Genomic DNA, 20,605 nt, shown 5'->3' on the forward strand with positions numbered 1-20,605 from the left:
GGTGATTAGTCATCTTATTGTTTAATTCATCACTCTTTGGCTGCTCTGAGTTCTTTAAAATATGTTTAAAGAATCACAAAAGAGGACTGCGTTTGATTGACAGGGAATTTCCCGCCCTCCCCCTGAAGAAAGGAGCACCCCGTGTTTTCTCGTCGACGTCAGAGTTCTCGCGAGACTTCCTTGCCGGGAACGCGCTGTGACCAGGACAAATACGCGCTCACGTTTCCGCATGTCGAGCACAACACGAAAGAAGGCGAATAATCGAGCTCGCTCGTCCAACCAGATCCAGCTCCTTTAGAAGAGGAAGTTACCTCCAGCGAGGAGGTGCACGGACCATTGCAGAGCTTTCTTCGGAACCTATTTTGCATCGTGGGGCGCTCTTAGTTAACGTCCATTTCCCCAGAAATCGCGTTAGTTTTGTCGAATTATTACCAAGAGTAAGCTCGCCTTGTTGTGTGTGCCACACGAGGAGGAGAGGGCACAAGTTTTCCGCTGCCTTATTTTCCCTCGTCTCCGCGGAGCTACTTAAATCCGCAGGAATGTCGCAGGAGAGACCCACTTTTTACCGGCAGGAGCTCAACAAAACAATGTGGGAGGTCCCGGAGCGGTACCAGAACCTGTCTCCCGTCGGGTCCGGTGCCTACGGTTCTGTTTGGTAAGCATATGCTTTTATCATTTCAATTCTTTACATTTTTACAGTTCTCAAAACGAGCATGCACGCTTCCAAGTTGCCATTCTTACCTTTACTTTTAACTGCTTATTGTTTCCTGTATCGTCTAAGTTGAAAAGCACAGCTTTGATTAGTAGTAGCGTGCCTGTGCATGCTCATTCAACGGGCCCAAGAACGGTTTGCTCATCGGATTTGATTCGAGTTTAGGACACGGTGATTGTGTCCCACGCTCCGGCATGCACAAGCCAACGCTTTGCATCGGCGTTCGACTTGTATTATGCATTTTCCAGTTGGGTGCAGCCGTCCCGTAGAGCACCAGAAGGTCACGTGGTTTGCAGTAAGTAAAGTAGGCCCCCTAGTGCACAGTGAGGGCTTTGAATAGGATGCAGAGAAAAAAAATGAACAGTGATGACTCTCTAGAATGATGTCACTCTTTGTAGTACACTAATGACTCACTGTCCCGAGGTGAGGCACCCAACTCTTAGTCATCACTAAATCCTGTTATGGCACCTCACTCTTCAGTCGTGTGCGCTTATGGTGCGCGTCTTCTCGAAGCTTGATGTGTGAGCAATGACATCACCTAAGAGCCATACATCAAGCAGCTATGCAAGTAAGGCAATTTAGTGCCCCGTAATCCAATTCTGTCCAACATCCAAGTTGATACTTTTGTGAAGAGACATACTGTACATACAAATAAAGTACACCCAGACCAAAAATTACATTCACCTGCATTTAAAGGACAACCGACATCACTTTTTTGTTTCCTAACTGACATCAGAAAAACGTTTTATAGCATTTAAAATACCCAAAACACGCAGTATGATATTTTTAGTCAAATGCAAAACAATAAAAATGACTTAAAGTGTGCTGAAACTGCAAAAAAAAAAAATGAATCCGGAAGTGGCCAATTTCAGAAGGTCCCGCCCCCTTGTTTGTGGTGTCACCCAAGACGTCTTGCCTTGCTGGAGAATCAAAACAATGGCTTCAGATTCGGAGAATATGCTTTCTTGTTACTCATCCAGTTATGAATATGATTCAAATAATTCTGAAGAGGAACGCATACGTTTGCAATCAATTAAATAATTTATTACGTGACATTTTGGGGTATCTGGGGGCGGGAAATGTAGCGCAGAAAATGGCGACAAACCTCTGTGTTAACGGCCCGTGGAAACGGGCTGATTAATTCCTCACACAGAGCTTTCAGACCAAACAAAGTACATGAAAATGCATTGACGTGATGGAAGGACTGCTACAATGTGTCCTTTTTTCGGTCAGGGGCGTTCCTTCAGTGACGTCACATACGGACTCGTCACCAACTCAAAAACAAGACTTCCGGAATATTCATTGCGAGTCTTAAAATATAGCTACATGTGGTGGAATCCCTGTAAAATACGCTCAGTAGAAGTCATTTGAAGCCATTTTACAAATTATGGACACAACTTCTCCGGAGACGTCGGTTGTCCTTTAAATATCAATTGAAATATATTTCAAAGGCCCACGATTAACACATTGAGTTCTACAGCGTCATTTCCTTGTGAAACGTTTGGATGACACCCATCTAATCTGCAATAGTCAAATTCAAGGGTACTCGGTTGTCGTTGTAATGACAATAACTAGTGTATTTTGGGAACGCTAAGAATCTGCTTCAGTGAGGTGGCATTTTTTGTTGAAATAAAAGTGCATTTTTTTTTAACTCCATTTTTTTGCTGAACTTGTGACAGCTAAATCGTTTCTGGAATATGTTAAGTATTCTACACTCTGTACAGCTTTGCCCGATAGTGTGTGTGTGTGTGTCTTTTTCTCCCATGGCTCAGCTTTCGTTCTCCACTTAATGTAAAATCAATGTCCTAATCCCACCCTTTTTTCCTCCGTGGTGTGCAGGATTGAAATAAAGCCCTGCTGTGTGCATCTGAAAAGTGAGCACACCCCTCACATTTCAGCAAACAGAGTCCTAATGCACTCTCATGTAATCAGATCTGCGGACTGACTGTCTGCAGCTACTCAAAAGTAAAGTAAAAACACTCAAACATTACACAGGTGAATCGGTTCATTGGAAACAGCCGCATTTCATAATTGAGTACAAGAGAAGAATGAAAGGCTCACAAGCAAGTATGGGCTGTCGTTCATCGCTTTCTAACATTTTTTTGGGGGGGTGTGTCAATGCCCTTTGATGCCTTTCCAAGGACATCCAAAGTATTTCAGCCACACTTGGCCAAGTCACACTGTTCTTCTTCTTTTCCTTTCGGCTTTTCCCTTGAAGGGATCGCCACAGAAAATCAATGGCCTCCATCTTTAGAGGTTTCATCCGCATCTTTGTTTTGGCCAAGCTTTTACGTGGGATGCCCTTCCTGACACAACCCTCTGTATTTATCCGGGCTTGGGACCGGCACAAGAAAATAACACAAAGCGGTTCTATCGTCTTCTTGAAACTGTCCTTACTTGCCTATGCACCGCCGCTCTTTTTCAATTTTTATAGCCGCTGTCTTATTACTCTCCCTTTTTTTATTGCGGCCTAATTGGATGCTGTTTGCTTTGACCAGTCATGTTTATTCAGCAGATTAGCGACTCTTTTTAAAACACCACCGCACAGGCGCCTCAGTTAAATCAACGTTGACCAAAAGTTGCGTGTTCAACCAGAGATGACAACAGAGTTGTTTCACGTGGCCATGGGACAGAAAGTCCCCCGGTTGCGTGTCGTTATTTCACTCGTGCCGATGAATCAAAAACACCCTGCTTTATCTTAAAGGACAACCGACATCTCCGGACAAGTTGTGTCCATAATTTGTAAAACTGCTTCAAATGACTTCTACTGAGCGTATTTTACAAAGATTCCACCACATATAGCTATATTCTACGTTTTAAGACTAGCGCTGAATATTCCGGAAGTCTTGTTTTTGAGTCGGTGACGATGCCTGATGCGACGTCACGGAAGGAACGCCCCTGACTGAGAAAGGACACATTGTAGCAGTCCTTTCATGGTGTCAATGCATTTTGCGATACTTTGTTTGGTCCAAAAACTTCGTGTTGATCCGTGTCGATGGCGAAATTAGAAGGAAAACACATAAATAACGCGATGGTGAATCCTTGTGTGTTGTGACAAGACTTCCACAGTGTATTTGATGTTCGCTGACAAAACTTCCCAGGAGACAATTTCCACGGAGCTTTGTCGCCATCTTCTGCCTTTTTTTGGGTACTGTGAGTACTAAAGGGTTTGTCACTACATTTCTCTCCAGATGCATCAAAATAACCGGAATAAATTCTTTAATCGATTGCAAACATGTATGCTTTCCTCTTCAGAACTATTTGAATCATATTCATAACTGGATGAGTAACAAGAAAGCATCTTTTTCGAAACTGAAGCCATTGTTTTGATTCTCGAACACTACGTGTGACACTACGAACAAAGGGGCGGGACCTTCTGAAACTGGCCATTTCCGGTTTCAATTTTTTCCGGTTTCAGCACACTTTAAGTCATTTTTATTTGTGTTTTGCATTTGACTAAAAATATCATATTGCGTGTTTTGGGTATTTTAATTGCTATAAAACGTTTTTTCTGATGTCACTTAGGAAACGAAAAAGTGATGTCGGTTGTCCTTTAATGCTGTTGTTATGGCTGTTTAGGCAGATCATCCATTGGTGCTGTGAAACTGATAAACTGCTGACTGAAAGTACAAAGTGTTTGTATCTCTCTATTGGAAGCGTCATTTGAGGAAATGACTTAAACACGTAATGGAGCAATATAATCCAGTTCATTCTGCACTTGGAGACTGGGTCACTGGCGCAGTTAGTTTCACAGTGAAGATGTCCTGGTGGGACATAGGTGAAAAACAAAACACTGCGTGCTCGGTGTGTCTCACCGCAGCGTAACTAGTCAACTGTCGTTCATCGCTTTCTAACATTTTTTTTGGGGGGGTGTGTCAATGCCCTTTGAAGCCTTTCCAAGGACATCCAAAGTATTTCAGCCACACTTGGCCAAGTCACACTGTTCTTCTTCTTTTCCTTTCGGCTTTTCCCTTGAAGGGATCGCCACAGAAAATCAATGGCCTCCATCTTTAGAGGTTTCATCCGCATCCTTGTTTTGGCCAAGCTTTTACGTGGGATGCCCTTCCTGACACAACCCTCTGTATTTATCCGGGCTTGGGACCGGCACAAGAAAATAACACAAAGCGGTTCTATCGTCTTCTTGGAACTGTCCTTACTTGCCTATGCTCACCTCTCCTGCACCGCCGCTCTTTTTCCATTTTTATAGCCGCTGTCTTATTACTCTCCCTTTTTTATTGTGGCCTAATTGGATGCTGTTTGCTTTGACCAGTCATGTTTATTCAGCAGATTAGCGACTCTTTTTAAAACAGCACCGCACAGGCGCCTCAGTTAAATCAACGTTGACCAAAAGTTGCGTGTTCAACCAGAGATGACAACAGAGTTGTTTCACGTGGCCATGGGACAGAAAGTCCCCCGGTTGCGTGTCGTTATTTCACTCGTGCCGATGAATCAAAAACACCCTGCTTTATCTTAAAGGACAACCGACATCTCCGGACAAGTTGTGTCCATAATTTGTAAAACTGCTTCAAATGACTTCGACTGAGCGTATTTTACAAAGATTCCACCACATATAGCTATATTTTACGTTTTAAGACTAGCGCTGAATATTCCGGAAGTCTTGTTTTTGAGTCGGTGACGATGCCTGATGTGACGTCACGGAAGGAACGCCCCTGACTGAGAAAGGACACATTGTAGCAGTCCTTTCATGGCGTCAATGCATTTTGCGATACTTTGTTTGGTCTGAAAACTTCGTGTTGATCCGTGTCGATGGCGAAATTAGAAGGAAAACACATAAATAACGCGATGGTGAATCCTTGTGTGTTGTGACAAGACTTCCCCAGTGTATTTGATGTTCGCTGACAAAACTTCCCAGGAGACAATTTCCACGGAGCTTTGTCGCCATCTTCTGCCTTTTTTTGGGTACTGTGAGTACTAAAGGGTTTGTCACTACATTTCTCTCCAGATGCATCAAAATAACCGGAATAAATTCTTTAATCGATTGCAAACATGTATGCTTTCCTCTTCAGAACTATTTGAATCATATTCATAACTGGATGAGTAACAAGAAAGCATCTTTTTCGAAACTGAAGCCATTGTTTTGATTCTCGAACACTACGTGTGACACTACGAACAAAGGGGCGGGACCTTCTGAAACTGGCCATTTCCGGTTTCAATTTTTTCCGGTTTCAGCACACTTTAAGTCATTTTTATTTGTGTTTTGCATTTGACTAAAAATATCATATTGCGTGTTTTGGGTATTTTAATTGCTATAAAACGTTTTTTCTGATGTCACTTAGGAAACGAAAAAGTGATGTCGGTTGTCCTTTAATGCTGTTGTTATGGCTGTTTAGGCAGATCATCCATTGGTGCTGTGAAACTGATAAACTGCTGACTGAAAGTACAAAGTGTTTGTATCTCTCTATTGGAAGCGTCATTTGAGGAAATGACTTAAACACGTAATGGAGCAATATAATCCAGTTCATTCTGCACTTGGAGACTGGGTCACTGGCGCAGTTAGTTTCACAGTGAAGATGTCCTGGTGGGACATAGGTGAAAAACAAAACACTGCGTGCTCGGTGTGTCTCACCGCAGCGTAACTAGTCAACCTAGAAGGAATGTGAGTGATTGAATGGGGGCCGGGGGGGCATATTCCCTCAGTTTACACGGGCAGTGCAGGCCAGGGGCCCATCTGGCGCGCTGCATGACTTCCACCTCATTGTCTTCATGAAGCACGGTTGTCAAATCTCTCGGGTTTTCCAGTTTAGCCGGCAACGTTTTCCAATTCGACTACAACTATTAGCTAGCCGTCAGTCAGGCAATGAAAACTTGCCTTAGTTTTGACATCTGTGTTTTGCTTTTAATTCATTCACTACCAGACAATGTGCAAAAATGTGTCCATTCCAGTGCCAGGGTTTTTGTCATTTTCACTCAAATTACAGGACACACAGAATATTGAGTTTTCAGACTACATAGACATTCAATGAAACGTAAGAAACCTTAGACTCTTTCATGACAAAAACATAGTTAATTCCCAAGTTATATGGGTCTGGAGTGATTTGATCTTGAAATGGGGGCGGCTGTACAAAGGCAAATGCTGCTCCCTCGTGGGAGTGAAAAACATCGTCAGAGGTCTGACCAGCGCTTTATCGGCACCCCATCGCAAGAAGAACCAAAACCCAAACAAATTCGGGAATGGCGCTCAACGTCATGCTTTTCAATTTCCGAATAAATTCGTGAATGCGTTAATTTAGTCACAACTGTTTCTGTTCCAGTTCATCAATCACAACAAGGAAGAGAATGACACGAGATAACTGACCCAAGCACCTACAAGTCATTCACCTTCGCCACAAAAGCAAAGATGGGTTTCTCATGTATGTTAGCATGTCATTGGATTCGCCTTTATAAGTCTCGCAGTGGAGAAATTTATGTCAAAACTCTTCAGACTTTTTTTTAAACACTACCTTCAGACATGTGGTTGCAATAAATGCTAGTCAGGCTAACTAGCATGGCATACAGGAGAACGTGCGGCCTATCAAAGCTAAACACTTGTAATTCACAGAGAAAGGTGCGTCTAGCTAACTTTTTGTACCCAAGGTAATAATTGGTTGCATTGAGTTGACTGCTCACACAGGCGCCAAAACGGAATGCGGGTTTTTCTTTGTCATCTCCATAAAGTACCCAAAAAATGATTTAGTAGTTTGTCACAAAGAAGCCTGAACCCTTTGGTGTGGGGAAATTAAAAGGAGTACAAAGCCAAAATGCAAGTGAGCGACAAGTGAGGCCGCATTTCTAGGGCAACACCCAAAGACAATTTACATCAATAAACACGCTGAGTGTTGTTTGTTGTTGCTACAGTTCAAAATAAATGTGAACTGTTTTGTCAGTTTTTTTCTCTGTTAATAATCATGGGATTTTTGCACGTGTGCTTTTACACAATACAGCTAATACTTCCAATTCAGGCATGTCGCTGATCCAGCTTCTGACCATACGGTTTCGGGAACCTGTGTTGTCTCCATCCTTTGTTAACAATGTAACCCACATGTTACCATTTAATCCAGTAATATGTTATCGACTATGAAATAATGCATTTTATTACCGTGAACATTTTAACATCTATCTACGTTTGTTTATCTTCCAGTTCATCGTTTGACGTGAAGACGAACCTTAAAGTAGCAGTGAAGAAGTTATCCAGACCTTTCCAATCCATCATCCATGCAAAGAGAACCTACAGAGAGCTGCGGCTTCTTAAACATATGAAACACGAAAATGTAAGTCTTCAAAATTCCGAAGAAAGCTAATTAATTAGAGCGGATCGTCACCATGTGCTGCATTTGAAGATGCACCCGATGGCCTACATATGACCAGTGGGTGCCAAAAGAAGAATTTCAAACGACCGTGTTGCTGTGCCTTGGAGATAAATCACCTGCACACACTTGCCCCACATGCGTGTTAGATGCTGCATACTGGTGCTACATCCACTTTGACCACTTACTGTAATGTTACGTAATCACAGTGGCTTGTCAAGCCACTCCAGGCAAAGAAAATGTCCAGTGCGAACAGCGGTCTCTGTATTTGTGAAACCGATACAAATATATCACAGGAAACTGCAGATGATCAAGTATGGAAAGCATGAGGCGACCAATGAAACCCCACCAAGAAAACAGACATTCAACTGTAGTGACTCAAACATCTTTTTTTTCCCCCAATGTTACTTGATACAGTATATGTTCCAGTGGTGGACCACCAAGGCCTGTAAAGCCTTCTCTGCTGGCCTAAAAATATCTGAATCACAGACTGATGTTAATTATATTTTTCCCACGAATTCTTATAAAATAATCCAAATTGTCTTTCAGCTTTCTTTCATTACTTTCCCCTGTTGCGCTGCTTACGGATTTGTGTTTTCGTATTTCTGTCGTCATTTGTTACCACGATCAGAAACCTGGACGCTTTCATAATCAGTTCTGTGGGCCCTGTCTCGATCAAACTGTTGCTCTCACCGATCAGATTTCAAATTGGCAAACCAAAGGGGGTACCAATGCCTTCTTACAGGCACTGGTCAACACCAGAGTTTTTGAAAACTATGATTGGACTAGTTACTAGTCAATCATAGTTTGCGAAAACTGCTTTAATCACTATCCGCTAGTGACAAGTGCATACTGGCCAGAGCTAGCACACTGTATCGTTCGTGAGCTGCATAAGCAAATATATTGTGTGGATTTACTAACAATTTTGTCAACCCACAATGGCTGAAGGAGGAGAAGAAATGGATTTGGTTGCAGATTTACTGTTGAAGCCATTTATAAGACAGACTTTTCGAGAAAAGATGGACAGGTCGGATAGTTATTTCCTGGCTAATTGTACCGTCCACACCACCATTGGTTTTCAGTCTGGATACATTCAAACGTAGTACTACTGAAGGCCTAGCAATGAAATCCACCGCTTGCCACTGATATCTTCAGTATCGTTGTATTCGCCCACTCGTATGTGGACTGTTAGGAAGTGGTGGGTGATGGTGCCTCTTTTAATTGTATTTTTTTTGCGAGAATGTTATTTCTGAAGAAGAAGGACGAAATAGAGATGCTCAATTCAAACCTTTCACACTTCCTTATTTTCTGAACATGTTCCACAGAGGAGCATTTTCATGCCAAAACACAATTGGAACTTGTCTGTGCAGCTTCCCTGTTAACAGCTTCACAATATAGCGTCTGCGTTTCGACAGGAGTCCCAGTGTCTCTACAGGCTCTTTTGTTTTTGTGTCATTGCACATGATGTATGTTCTTGTTCAGCTGCTGCGCAAACAGTCCGGCGTTTTTTTTTTTTTTTTTTTTTGCTAAGATCACCTGATTCATTTTGAAAGAGGCGTCAAAGGAACAAGAGACAAAAGTAGTGACACACACCTATACACTGTAAAACCCAACAAGTTGAAAGTACTCAAATTTTTTATGGCAACTGATTACGTCAAAATTTTTGAGTACAGTTTACTCAAAAGTTTTGAGTAACCTGTACAGGTTACTCAAAACAGGTTACAGGTTACTCAAAACTTTTGAGTAAACTGTACTCAAAAATTTTGAAGTAATCAGTTGCCATAAAAAATTTGAGTACTTTCAACTTGTTGGGTTTTACAGTGTAGCAGGTCATGATGAATGAAAAGATATGAAGCTGCACAGGTGATCTTATTTATATATCCTCTGCTCAAATAGTCGCGCTCAGTATATTCCTTCCACTATGGACACCTGTAGTGGAGTAAACAAACACCTACCGGCCACAATGTAAAGGGAAAACGGCATATATGATTTTCCATTCATTTTTCTTGCTTTATAGTTTCATCATAACATGGAGAATGGCATGCATTTGTGCGTGTGCGTGTGTGTGTGTGTGTGTGTGTGTGTGTGCTTTTTAAATTCATCAGTGTGGCATATCACTTACCTTTTGTTGCACAGACAGTAAGAGAGTAAGAGAGAGACATTCTGTTTTCCTTCTGCTGTTGCCGGGAGACTCCCTGTTTTTTTTTTTTTTTTTTCAATTTGGAAAGCGAGGATGAACCAATCGGATTATTTGTTGTGACTGCTGCCTACCAATCATCTGTGTGGGTGTGCTGCGCGGGTGGGCACGTGGTGAAGCTGCTACAGAACAACTGCGTTTTACAGTATAATACTGTATCGTAGTTATCTGTTGCACTCTATGTTTTGGGAGGGGGGAGGTGGGGTTCACGGGGGCCTGCATCCCCGTATGACCTCCTTGTTGGCATGCAGGGAAACACAATGTATTAATGTATGCATACATTTTATCATCAAAAAAGGAATGTGGATAACTGTCGTTTCCATGGCAATCCCTCCTCGCCAGCTTTAGCATTAAGTTATCGTCCGCGTGTGCATGCTTGATCTCCAAACCTGGCTGCATGCCACACTCATCATATTGTTTTTAGACGCGACGATGCTCTCAAACAAACAAGTTGAGTGAGTGTCTCACTTGCACGTTTTGTGACTTGACCTCGTTCTAGTGACTGCTATTGATTTGCATTCCACACGGGGGTTTGAAAAAAAAAAAATACACGTGATAAATCATAAGCAAACAGCAATTGTTCTTTTACCTGACAGCGGTTATTTGGACGACCCAGTTTGTCTGTGTTTGAACATACAGTGCCATTGTAATCTAATCTAAACTACTAACGCTTGTGTGCAGTGGCTCGGCTTTCTGATTGAGACAATTAAAGTCCGGATATTGAAGAACGCTTATCTCGTGTCTTATAATCAGTGTGTGTAAGCATGATCTTGACCATCTTTCTTTTTCTCTCCGACAGGTAATCGGTCTGTTAGATGTTTTCACACCTGCAACAAGTTTAGAAGAGTTCACCGATGTGTAAGTCCCACTTGGTTTTTTTTTTCCCTTTCATCACTTAACATTATCTCTGTGAAGTACACAATCATATACCTCCCATGTAGTGTTTAAGGTTGAATGTAGGTTAAGCAGATGCACTCTGCGCATTGGAGTTGTTTCCATGGTAACAGCCATCTGGCAGTCTGCGCATTTGTGCGTGCAGACGACTCCAGTGAATGTGTAGAGGGGTCTAACGTAACGCTATATGTGAGATGACGCTTGCGTTAGCGCTTGTAGTTCACCGCGGCGAAACACGTGTGTGTGTGTGTGTGTGTGTGTGTGTGTGTGTGTGTGTGTGTGTGTGTGTGTGTGTGTGTGTGTGTGTGTGTGTGTGTGTGTGTGTGTGTGTGTGTGTGTGGTCCATCTCACCCATTGTCGTCACTACACTTTGACATGTGTCAATAATAGTGCTTGGTACTATTTTGCAGCTACTTGGTGACGCATTTAATGGGGGCAGACCTCAACAACATCGTCAAGTGTCAGAAGCTAACGGATGACCACGTCCAGTTTCTCATCTATCAGATTCTCAGAGGCCTAAAGGTCGGTTTAATGTAACGCTGAGTAGTCATACACCGCTGATCAGTTGGGTGCTTCAATGCATTACTTGCCGCTTCATATTTTATTTCTGATATGAGAATATCTGAACTCGCAACTTGGCTATTAAAACACACTTTAGAAGAATCTGCGTTTCATTTTACCTATTTTTTCCCCTCCCTGTGTAGTATATCCATTCTGCAGATATCATCCACAGAGTAAGTGCCGTTTTATCATCATTCTTGAGCATTGAGATCATATTTAACTACATTCCCAATAAAAAGTAAAGGCTAAAAACAATAAATCCAGCCTGAGATTTCCTACATTGTGTTTTTGTTGTGTCTCCCCAGGATTTGAAGCCCAGTAACCTGGCTGTCAATGAAGATTGTGAGTTGAAGGTAGGTGACCATTAAAAAAAAAAAACTCAAACACCGGTCACAATTTTCTTTACACCACTAATATTTCTTGCCCCCCCCCCTTACAGATTCTGGATTTCGGTTTGGCCCGACATACGGATGACGAAATGACTGGCTATGTGGCAACTCGATGGTACCGAGCACCAGAGATTATGCTGAACTGGATGCACTACAACATGACAGGTACACGGACTCCGAGAGAACGCTTTGTTCCTTGATTTGATTATTGCATCATTCACTTTTGCTGTCATTGGAGTATGTTTTGGGCTGTATTCATTCACACACTCTAATACAGTGAGACCTCAATTTACTAACTTAATTGGTTCCTAGACAGTGTGTGTAAGGCGAAAAGTGTGTATCTCCAAAAAAAATTTCCCATAGGAAACCATTAAAATGGGAATAATCCGTTCCCGGGTTTCCATAAAATATACTTTTCAACTAAATAAGCCTTAAAACTACACACAACATGCCTTATTCTATGTATAATAAATGTGCTATTGTATTGTAATGAAAGAAATACACTGCATTGTCTCATAAAGTCACTTTATTTACATTTGTGATGGTCATTTATGGCTTGATGGAATGGCGTTGGAGGTCAGAAGAATCAGAATCAGAATCAGAATCATCTTTATTGCCAAGTATGTAGGACACACAAGGAATTTGTTTCCGGTAGAACACGCTGCACTAGTATCGTTGTCAAAAAAACTGCTAAGTGGCACTATACAGTTCCATTTTGGCTAAGGTCAAAGGGAATTGCTGTTTGGAAAGAGAGGCGCATTACATGAGGACTGTAATTAAAGAAATGCTGCTGTAAAATAAAGTTTTATTTACCTTTTTGATGGTCGTTGATGGCTTATGGAAGGAGAGTCTCCTTCCATAAGGACTGTTGGTAACTTAACCTCTGGTGCTGTTCGGTCGTGTGCTTCCGCCAAAGATCACTCCGCTAGCCGTGGTGGGTGTGTATTATGAAAATAGTGCTTATTATAAGGTTTCATTTTCATAAATTTGACGTTAGATAAGGTGTTTGTAAATTGAGGTCTCACTGTAATTGAGAAAAAAAAACAGTTCATTTCAATCTATGAATTTGAATTGTAACTTAATGCCAACACAAAAACTTAAAGCTGTAAATTCACCGCATTTGTGACCATTTGGGCTTGTCCGTTTAAAAAAATATGAAGCTTATGACTTTATGATAACGTTTCTGATGTGTTGAAGTGGGTTGCATTACCGTATTTTCCAGTGTATAAGGTGCACCTAAAAACCTTCCATTTTTTTTTCCAAAAGCTGACCATGCGCCTTATACTCAAGTGCGCCTTATATATGGAAAATATAGTTTTAAGATTAGTAATTCATTGAAGGTTCACCTTATAACGTGGTGCATGTTATACATATATATATATGGACAAAGTTTTTAAATACCATATTTTCTGGCGTATAAGGCGCACCCCCAATTAATGAAAAAGGTTTTCCAAATATAACCTATAAATATATAAAAGTGTCCAAATATAAAGCACACTACATTTTAAGGCGCTACAGTAAAGGCTGTGTTTACGCACTACTTCTTCTACAGGGGAAAATGGAGTCGGTGGCTGCTGACAGTAATTGTGAGACCTGTTGTGACTCAATATTCCTTCACCTATAAGGCGCATCTGCGTATAAGGCGCAGGGTCATCTTTTGAAGAAAATCAAAGCTTTTGGATGTGCCTTATACACCGGAATATACTTTGTCATTCATTGAAGATGTGCCTTGTAATCCGGTGCAATTTATAGTCTGGAAAATACGGTACATATGTTTGACTTGGTTGCTGCACCTTTTTTGGGTTTCAGAAAAAAAACCTGCTCGTACCATCCAATGGAGCTTTCAACAGTTTTCAAATAAATATTGTTATGCACATTGTTTTTCTTTAATTCATGTGCTTGCAAAACAAACAAACCATCTATGAATTGAGAAAAAATAATAATAAATACAATGCGTTTTTCAGATTTCACTGCATTAAATGGCACCAAAATTTCCTTTCAGCGATCGTGGATACAAAGCCAAAATGTCATTATCAAAATCCTTCACTGTTTTGTTTCCATGTTTCAGTGGACATCTGGTCAGTGGGCTGCATCATGGCCGAACTTCTCACCGGACGGACGCTGTTCCCTGGCACTGATCGTATCCTTCCACTCGGCTCCAATTCTCTGTCTCTTGAGTTGTGCACACGGTTGTGGCTCAGTGCAGACTGAGTGGTGACGTGTCCCATTCACGAGGAATCAATAGTGTGTGAATGAACTTGTAATTAGTGCTCTGCGGGAGACAATGTGCTTGTTGTGTGTATGTGCCTGTATGTGAGATGGACTTCCCTGTGTTATCTGACTCTGCGCTGCCCACTGTTGTCTGTGTGATACATTCCGCCTTCCTGTTTCTCGTCCACCAAGCATTCCCCGCGCAGTAGTTCAGTGTAACAGTGCTCAAATGAAGCAGTAATACGCAAACAAAGTACACATCTTATCAGTGCTCGTGCATTCCCTTAGTTAATGGATTCTCGATGGTTGAGTGGGGGGCACACTTGGATTTAATCCTTAAAGGACCAACACCACTTTTTTGTTTCCTAATTGACATCCGAAAAAGGTATTATAGCATCTAAAATACCCAAAACACGCATGGTGATATTTTTAGTCAAATGCAAAACACCAATAAAAATTACTGAAAGTGTCCAAAATCTGCAAAAAAAATTGAGCTGCGAATTGGGCATTTTCAGAAAGTCCCGCCCCAGTTCGTGATGTCATGCCAAGACGTCTTGCCTTGCTCGAGAATCAAAACAATGGCTTCAGATTCGGAGAAGATGCTTTCTTGTTTATCATCCAGTTATGAATATGATTCAAATAGTTCTGAAGAGGAAAGCATGCATGTTTGCAATCGATTAAAGAATCTATTCCGTGCCATTTTGAGGTAACATTGGGGGGAAATGTATCACCCAAAAAGAGGCAGAAAATGGCGTCCAAGCTCCTGTGATGAATTAATCAGCCCGTTTCCACAGACTGATAAATTCCTTCCATGGAGCTTGGTCGCCCTCTTCTGGTGGCTTTTTGGTGCAACACGAGGTTTTCAGACCAAACAAGTACAGCAAAATACATTGACGTGATGGAAAGACTGCTACAATGTCTTTTTTTCGGTCAGGGGCGTTCCTTCAGTTACGTCACGTACGGACTCGTCACCAACTCAAAAACAAGACTTCCTGAATATTCAGCGTGAGTCTTAAAACGTAAAATATAGCTATATGCGGTGGAATCTTATTAAAATACGCTCAGTAGAAGTTATCTGAAGCCATTTTACAAATTATGGACACAACTTGTCCGGAGACGTCGGTTGTCCTTTAAGTTTAACAGTCAGGTAGCTGGACTCTACTTCCTAGTTTGCCCTGAATTATCTTTCAGTTTGGACAATTTATTTCAAAACAGTTAGTCTACAAGACTTGACCGCTTCAGTGCACAACTTAAAAGCAAATAAAAGTTGTCTGAGCTTTGTGTGGAAGGCTTCCAACCAACTTATTTGGCATGATCGCTAATGGAGATGGTGAGCCCACATCAGTGTTTTCTGATTGCACAATTGCTCTTCTAGATCAATGCACGTTCACAGAAAAAAAAATATCACGAGTGAGTATTGAGTCCAAGCGGTTTGCGCTCCAAACGGCTGCATCAGGGAAGAGACTGTGTTCATGTACATAACTGGATGATACGGTCCATCAACAGCTTGACAGGTGATTGAGTAGCAAGGTATCACCATAAATGCTTTGTCATTGTTTCTTTTTTTGTTTGTTTACATATATACATATTTAAAATAGCCTTTTCTGTGTAGCTCTATTTCTTGTTTCTATTTATAATTGTATGGCGGGTAGGTGAGGCTGCACTGTAGCACTGATGCTCTACCATGGCTGAATATCGCTAACAATACCTTCTTGCATGTTTAGTTTCATCCTGCGTTTGTTTCATCCATCCTTGTGCACAAGCCTTTTTCAAAGCACACATGCTCTTTGCTCTTCTCCATAAGAGGCCCCTTGACTCAGACATGTTAGACATAAACCAACTGCAGCAGATAATGCGTCTGACTGGGACCCCCCCAGCCTCCCTGATAAGCACAATGCCTAGCCATGAGGTGAGATCTCTGACATCTCAAGCTTGCCTTATCTGAAGATGCCATCAAACAACAACTTCAAGTGCAAAACTATTTTGACAGATGCAGCGTGCAAAAATTCCTACCGTTCGCTACGCGTGTTCTGCAAACGAGCATCTGCTCGCCTTTCACTGATTTCGTTTCCCGTCTGTCTCGATGCAGTGATGCACTGAATATGCAACAATAGAAGTGCGGATTTTTCTCATCACTTTATAACCGGGCTATGTTTTTTTTCCCCTCTTTTTGCAGGCAAGGAACTATATCAACTCACTTGCCCACATGCCCAAAAGAAACTTTGCAGATGTATTCATCGGTGCCAATCCTCTTGGTAAGTGGCCTTTAAATAAATAAATACATAAATAGATAAATAAATAGATGAATACCGTATTTTTGGGATTATACGTCGCTCCGGATTATAGGTCGCACCAGCCAAAAATTGCATAATTAAGAAGAAAAAAACATATATAGGTCGCACTGGAGGATAAGTCGCATTTTTGAAGAAAATTTATTTGATAAAATCCAATACCAAACAACATACATGTCATCTTGAAAAGCAATTTAAAATAAATGAATTAAATTAAAATAAGAGAGAACATCAGGCTCCGTTTCACTGCTTTTTTTTCCCAACATAACACCGCAGCTCTCGCTCTACGCAACTCCGATGGACACACCTCCTTTTTGGTAACCCAGAACAGTCTTTTACAAGAGTTATTCAGATAACTCTAGCACAAATAACATGCTAACAAGTTTACCAAAATATCAGGTTTTACTCCAAATCACCAAATCCAAGGAAATCTTCATCCTCTGTGTCACTTTTAAATAACTCCCCCAACTCGGCAGGTAGACAAGGCGCCACTTCCTCTTCTACGTCGCTTTCCCTGTAACACCTGTTATAGAAATGTGTAGGCTACTGTCTCGGCGCTCACAGATTTTGACGGCTCACAGATGTTTCAACACCACAATATCAGCCAGGCCTAGAGCGCGCTCTTGTGGTTAAATGTGAAAATAACATGTGAAATAATATACAGTAATAAAAAAAAGCATATGTAAGTCGCTCCCTTTTTATAAGTCACACCCCCGACCAAACTATGAAAAAAAACTGATTTATAATCCGAAAAATACGGTAGCTAAATAGACGAATAGATAAATAGGTAAATAGATACATAGGTAAATAGGTAAGTAGATAAATACATAGATGAATAGGTAAATACATTTTGAATAGGTAAATGGATGAATAGGTAACTAGATGAATCCATATATGAATAGGTAAATTGATTAATAGGTAAATAGAAGAATAGGTAAATAGATAAATACAGTGAGACCTCAATTTACGAACTTAATTGGTTCCCAGACAGAGTGTGTAAGGCGAAAAGTGTGTATCTCAAAAAATAATTTCCCATAGGAAACCATTAAAATGGGAATAATCCGTTCCCGGGTTTCCATAAAATATACTTTTCAACTAAATAAGCCTTAAAACTACACACAACATACCTTATTCGATGTATAATAAATGTGCTATTGTATTGTAATGAAAGAAATACACTGCATTGTATCATAGTCACTTTATTTACATTTGCGATGGTCATTTATGGCTTGATGGAATGGCTTTGGAGGTCGAAGGTCAAAGGGAATTGCTGTTTGGAAAGAGAGGCGCATTACATGAGGACTGTAATTAAATAATTAAACTGCTGTAAAATAAAGTTTTATTCACCTTTTTGATGGTCGTTGATGGCTTATGGAAGGAGAGTCACCTTCCATAAGGACTGTTGGTAACTTAACCTCTGGTGCTGTTTGGTCGTGTGCTTCCGCCGAAGATCACTCCGCCAGCCGTGGTGGGTGTGTATTATGAAAATAGTGCTTATTATAAGGTTTAATTTTCATAAATTTGACGTTTGTAAGACAAGGTGTTTGTAAGTTTAGGTCTCACTGTAAATACATATATTTAAATGAACAAATAAATAGATTCATAAATAAATACATAAATACACAAATACATGAATATGTATATGAACACATAAATACATAAATAAATAAAATGATTTAGTTCTGGTGATTTCTGCGAGATATTTTGAAATTAGTACAAAGCATGAACACCAAATAGACAAAAATCTGAAATATGTGATCCAAATTTGTACCGGTGGTTCTCATGGTGAACATTGTCCCGCGTTCTCCATCCATCTAGCTGTGGACCTGCTGGAGAAAATGCTGGTGCTGGACACAGACAAGCGGATCACTGCATCCGAAGCGCTCGCTCACCCTTACTTTGCTCAGTACCACGATCCAGATGATGAGCCTGAAGCGGAGCCGTATGACCAGAGCTTTGAGAGTCGCGAGCTGGAAATTGAGGAGTGGAAAAGTATGTAGGCATGTTTTCCATATTTAAGGAGAAGGGGTTTAAAGCTCATGACAGAACTTGAGTTTCTATGGAAACTTTTTCTTCCTCTCTTTCCTATCCAATAGGATTAACCTATGAGGAGGTGGTCAGCTTTGAGCCGCCATCTTTCGACAGGGATGAAATGGAGTCATGAGGAAGAATAGAGACATCCAAACTTCAACGGAAACAGCGTGTGGGATTTTGGCCAGACTTTCCAAACACTTTCAACATCACCACAATGTTTTCAAGTGCCTGCCATCTTTAAATCTCTGGGGGGTAATTGTCAGGGACTGAACTGGACTGTGTGTTTCTGCGATCACTCGTGTTGCAGGTTTTCTTTTTTAATTTTCTATCCTAACTAATAATTTAGTTAGATTAACAGCTGCCATTGTGTTCTTGATATTTGTGAGCAAATTGGAGCAACTTCTCTTTAGTTGACAAAGAAAGTAATAATAAGCAAGTAGAAATGAAACATTTTAAGGAGATATTTATCAAATGTATCCTCTTCCACTTTGAAATTGCATATTTTTGTACATAGACGTGTTTTAGATTAACAACAAAAGCAGTGTTTGTATACAACTGATTCAGCCAGGCCAGTAAACATTGGACACGCAGTATGAATGATGTCTTAAGGTATGAAAGGAGATTTATTATTTAATAAATAAAGTGTGTATGACACATCTCTTCAGTGTGTGTTACAGTCGAGGCTTTGTTTTTATAATTTGATTCTGTCTTTCAATGTTTTGTTCTCTACGACCCTGAGGTGTTTGTTTTCTGTATGCCTCAATTATTCTCACTCACATCTCCTGTTAGCACTTTAGTTTCTGTACATTATTTCAGCATCCACTCACATCCAGCTGGACCACTATTGTGTGAGATTTCTTTTATGTTTTAAATGTTATTCATCACGTCATGAGCTGGCTGTGTACTTTAATCATATTGCGTTTATAAATCACAAGTGTTCAATGAATGTTTTGTGGATATGTTGGGCTGTCTTATATTTATATTATCTGTTTTGTATATTCATGTTGAAGAATGTTATTTGTTAAAAAATAAGACAAAACATTCAGCCTTCAGTTTGTTATTTATGGAGCGCTATCCTTTACCAGAAACCAAATGTATTAGAAATCTTATGACTGCAGTTACAACTTGTATCAGACCAAAATTGGAACATTAAGACAATCCCACCAGTGTGTTTTAGTAGCACATACATTCACTTACTGTATTGCCAGAATGCACTGCCACACATTGTATTTTTCGTGAAATCATATCCAGAACTGTCAGATTGAGACGGTTTGCCAGCAAAATCAAAAACGTTAAGACAGTTGACTTAGTGAGCTGTTTTCAGAATCCAGTCACTTTTAGACTTGCACATCCTGTCTTTTATTCAGAAAATATTTGTTTTCAAATATAAGGCTTTTTAAATCTGACGTCTTATTATTTGTGTGTTGAATCAAAAGCTCATATTTTGTAGAGGTGTGTCTTTTGTTAAACTTGTCAGTTTCAAGTATTTTTTGCTTTTATTGGCACCAGTGTTTTGAGGTGTTGTTTCCATGGTTATCATATACATACCTGTGTGATGCTATCCTGGCAAAATAAAGGTAATTTTTAAACTGGAAAACATGCACAATAGATGCAATTGAAATGGTTTTAGGAGTCAAATTGTACCGTATTAACCGATTTGTTTGCTGCTAGTTGTACTACCACTGGGGGGTGGAATTTAATCGTCTCGAGTTAATTTTTTTGCATATAAAAATACCGTAATGTAGAATAGTCGTTCTCAAAATGAGGTACGCAAATTCTGCGTGACATTTTAAAATGTCTTTTTAAAAATAGCATAAATGAAAAAAACCCATGACACAAAAAGAAACAAAGATCCCAATTTTAAACACATTGCCCGAGTTGGTGTGTTTTCTTTCTTTTTTTTTTACTACCACTACTTGTTGAGTTTTAAAATGTAATAAATCGTACACTCGTGGCACTGCACTTTATTTTGAGATTTTTTTTCCATCTAAAAATACTTTTCTCTGGCTGGC

At 40.4% G+C, this 20,605-nt stretch overlaps 1 protein-coding gene across 1 annotated transcript; it reads left to right on the forward strand.

Moving 5' to 3' along the window:
• The first annotated feature begins 251 nt into the window (after positions 1 to 251).
• On the forward strand, positions 252 to 20,547 carry mapk14b (mitogen-activated protein kinase 14b). The gene is made up of 12 exons (XM_089009702.1): positions 252 to 655; positions 7,851 to 7,980; positions 11,013 to 11,071; positions 11,518 to 11,629; positions 11,812 to 11,841; positions 11,974 to 12,021; positions 12,108 to 12,222; positions 14,126 to 14,197; positions 16,098 to 16,177; positions 16,445 to 16,523; positions 18,378 to 18,551; positions 18,656 to 20,547. Exons 1-12 carry the CDS (start codon positions 540 to 542, stop codon positions 18,721 to 18,723), a joined length of 1,083 nt encoding a protein of 360 aa, XP_088865828.1. The 5' UTR covers positions 252 to 539; the 3' UTR covers positions 18,724 to 20,547.
• Positions 20,548 to 20,605: the final 58 nt, after the last annotated feature.

The sequence above is a fragment of the Hippocampus bargibanti genome, linkage group LG12, assembly GCF_051943395.1.
Source record: "Hippocampus bargibanti isolate YZ-2025 linkage group LG12, ASM5194339v1, whole genome shotgun sequence".
NCBI classification, from domain to species: Eukaryota; Metazoa; Chordata; class Actinopteri; order Syngnathiformes; family Syngnathidae; genus Hippocampus; species Hippocampus bargibanti.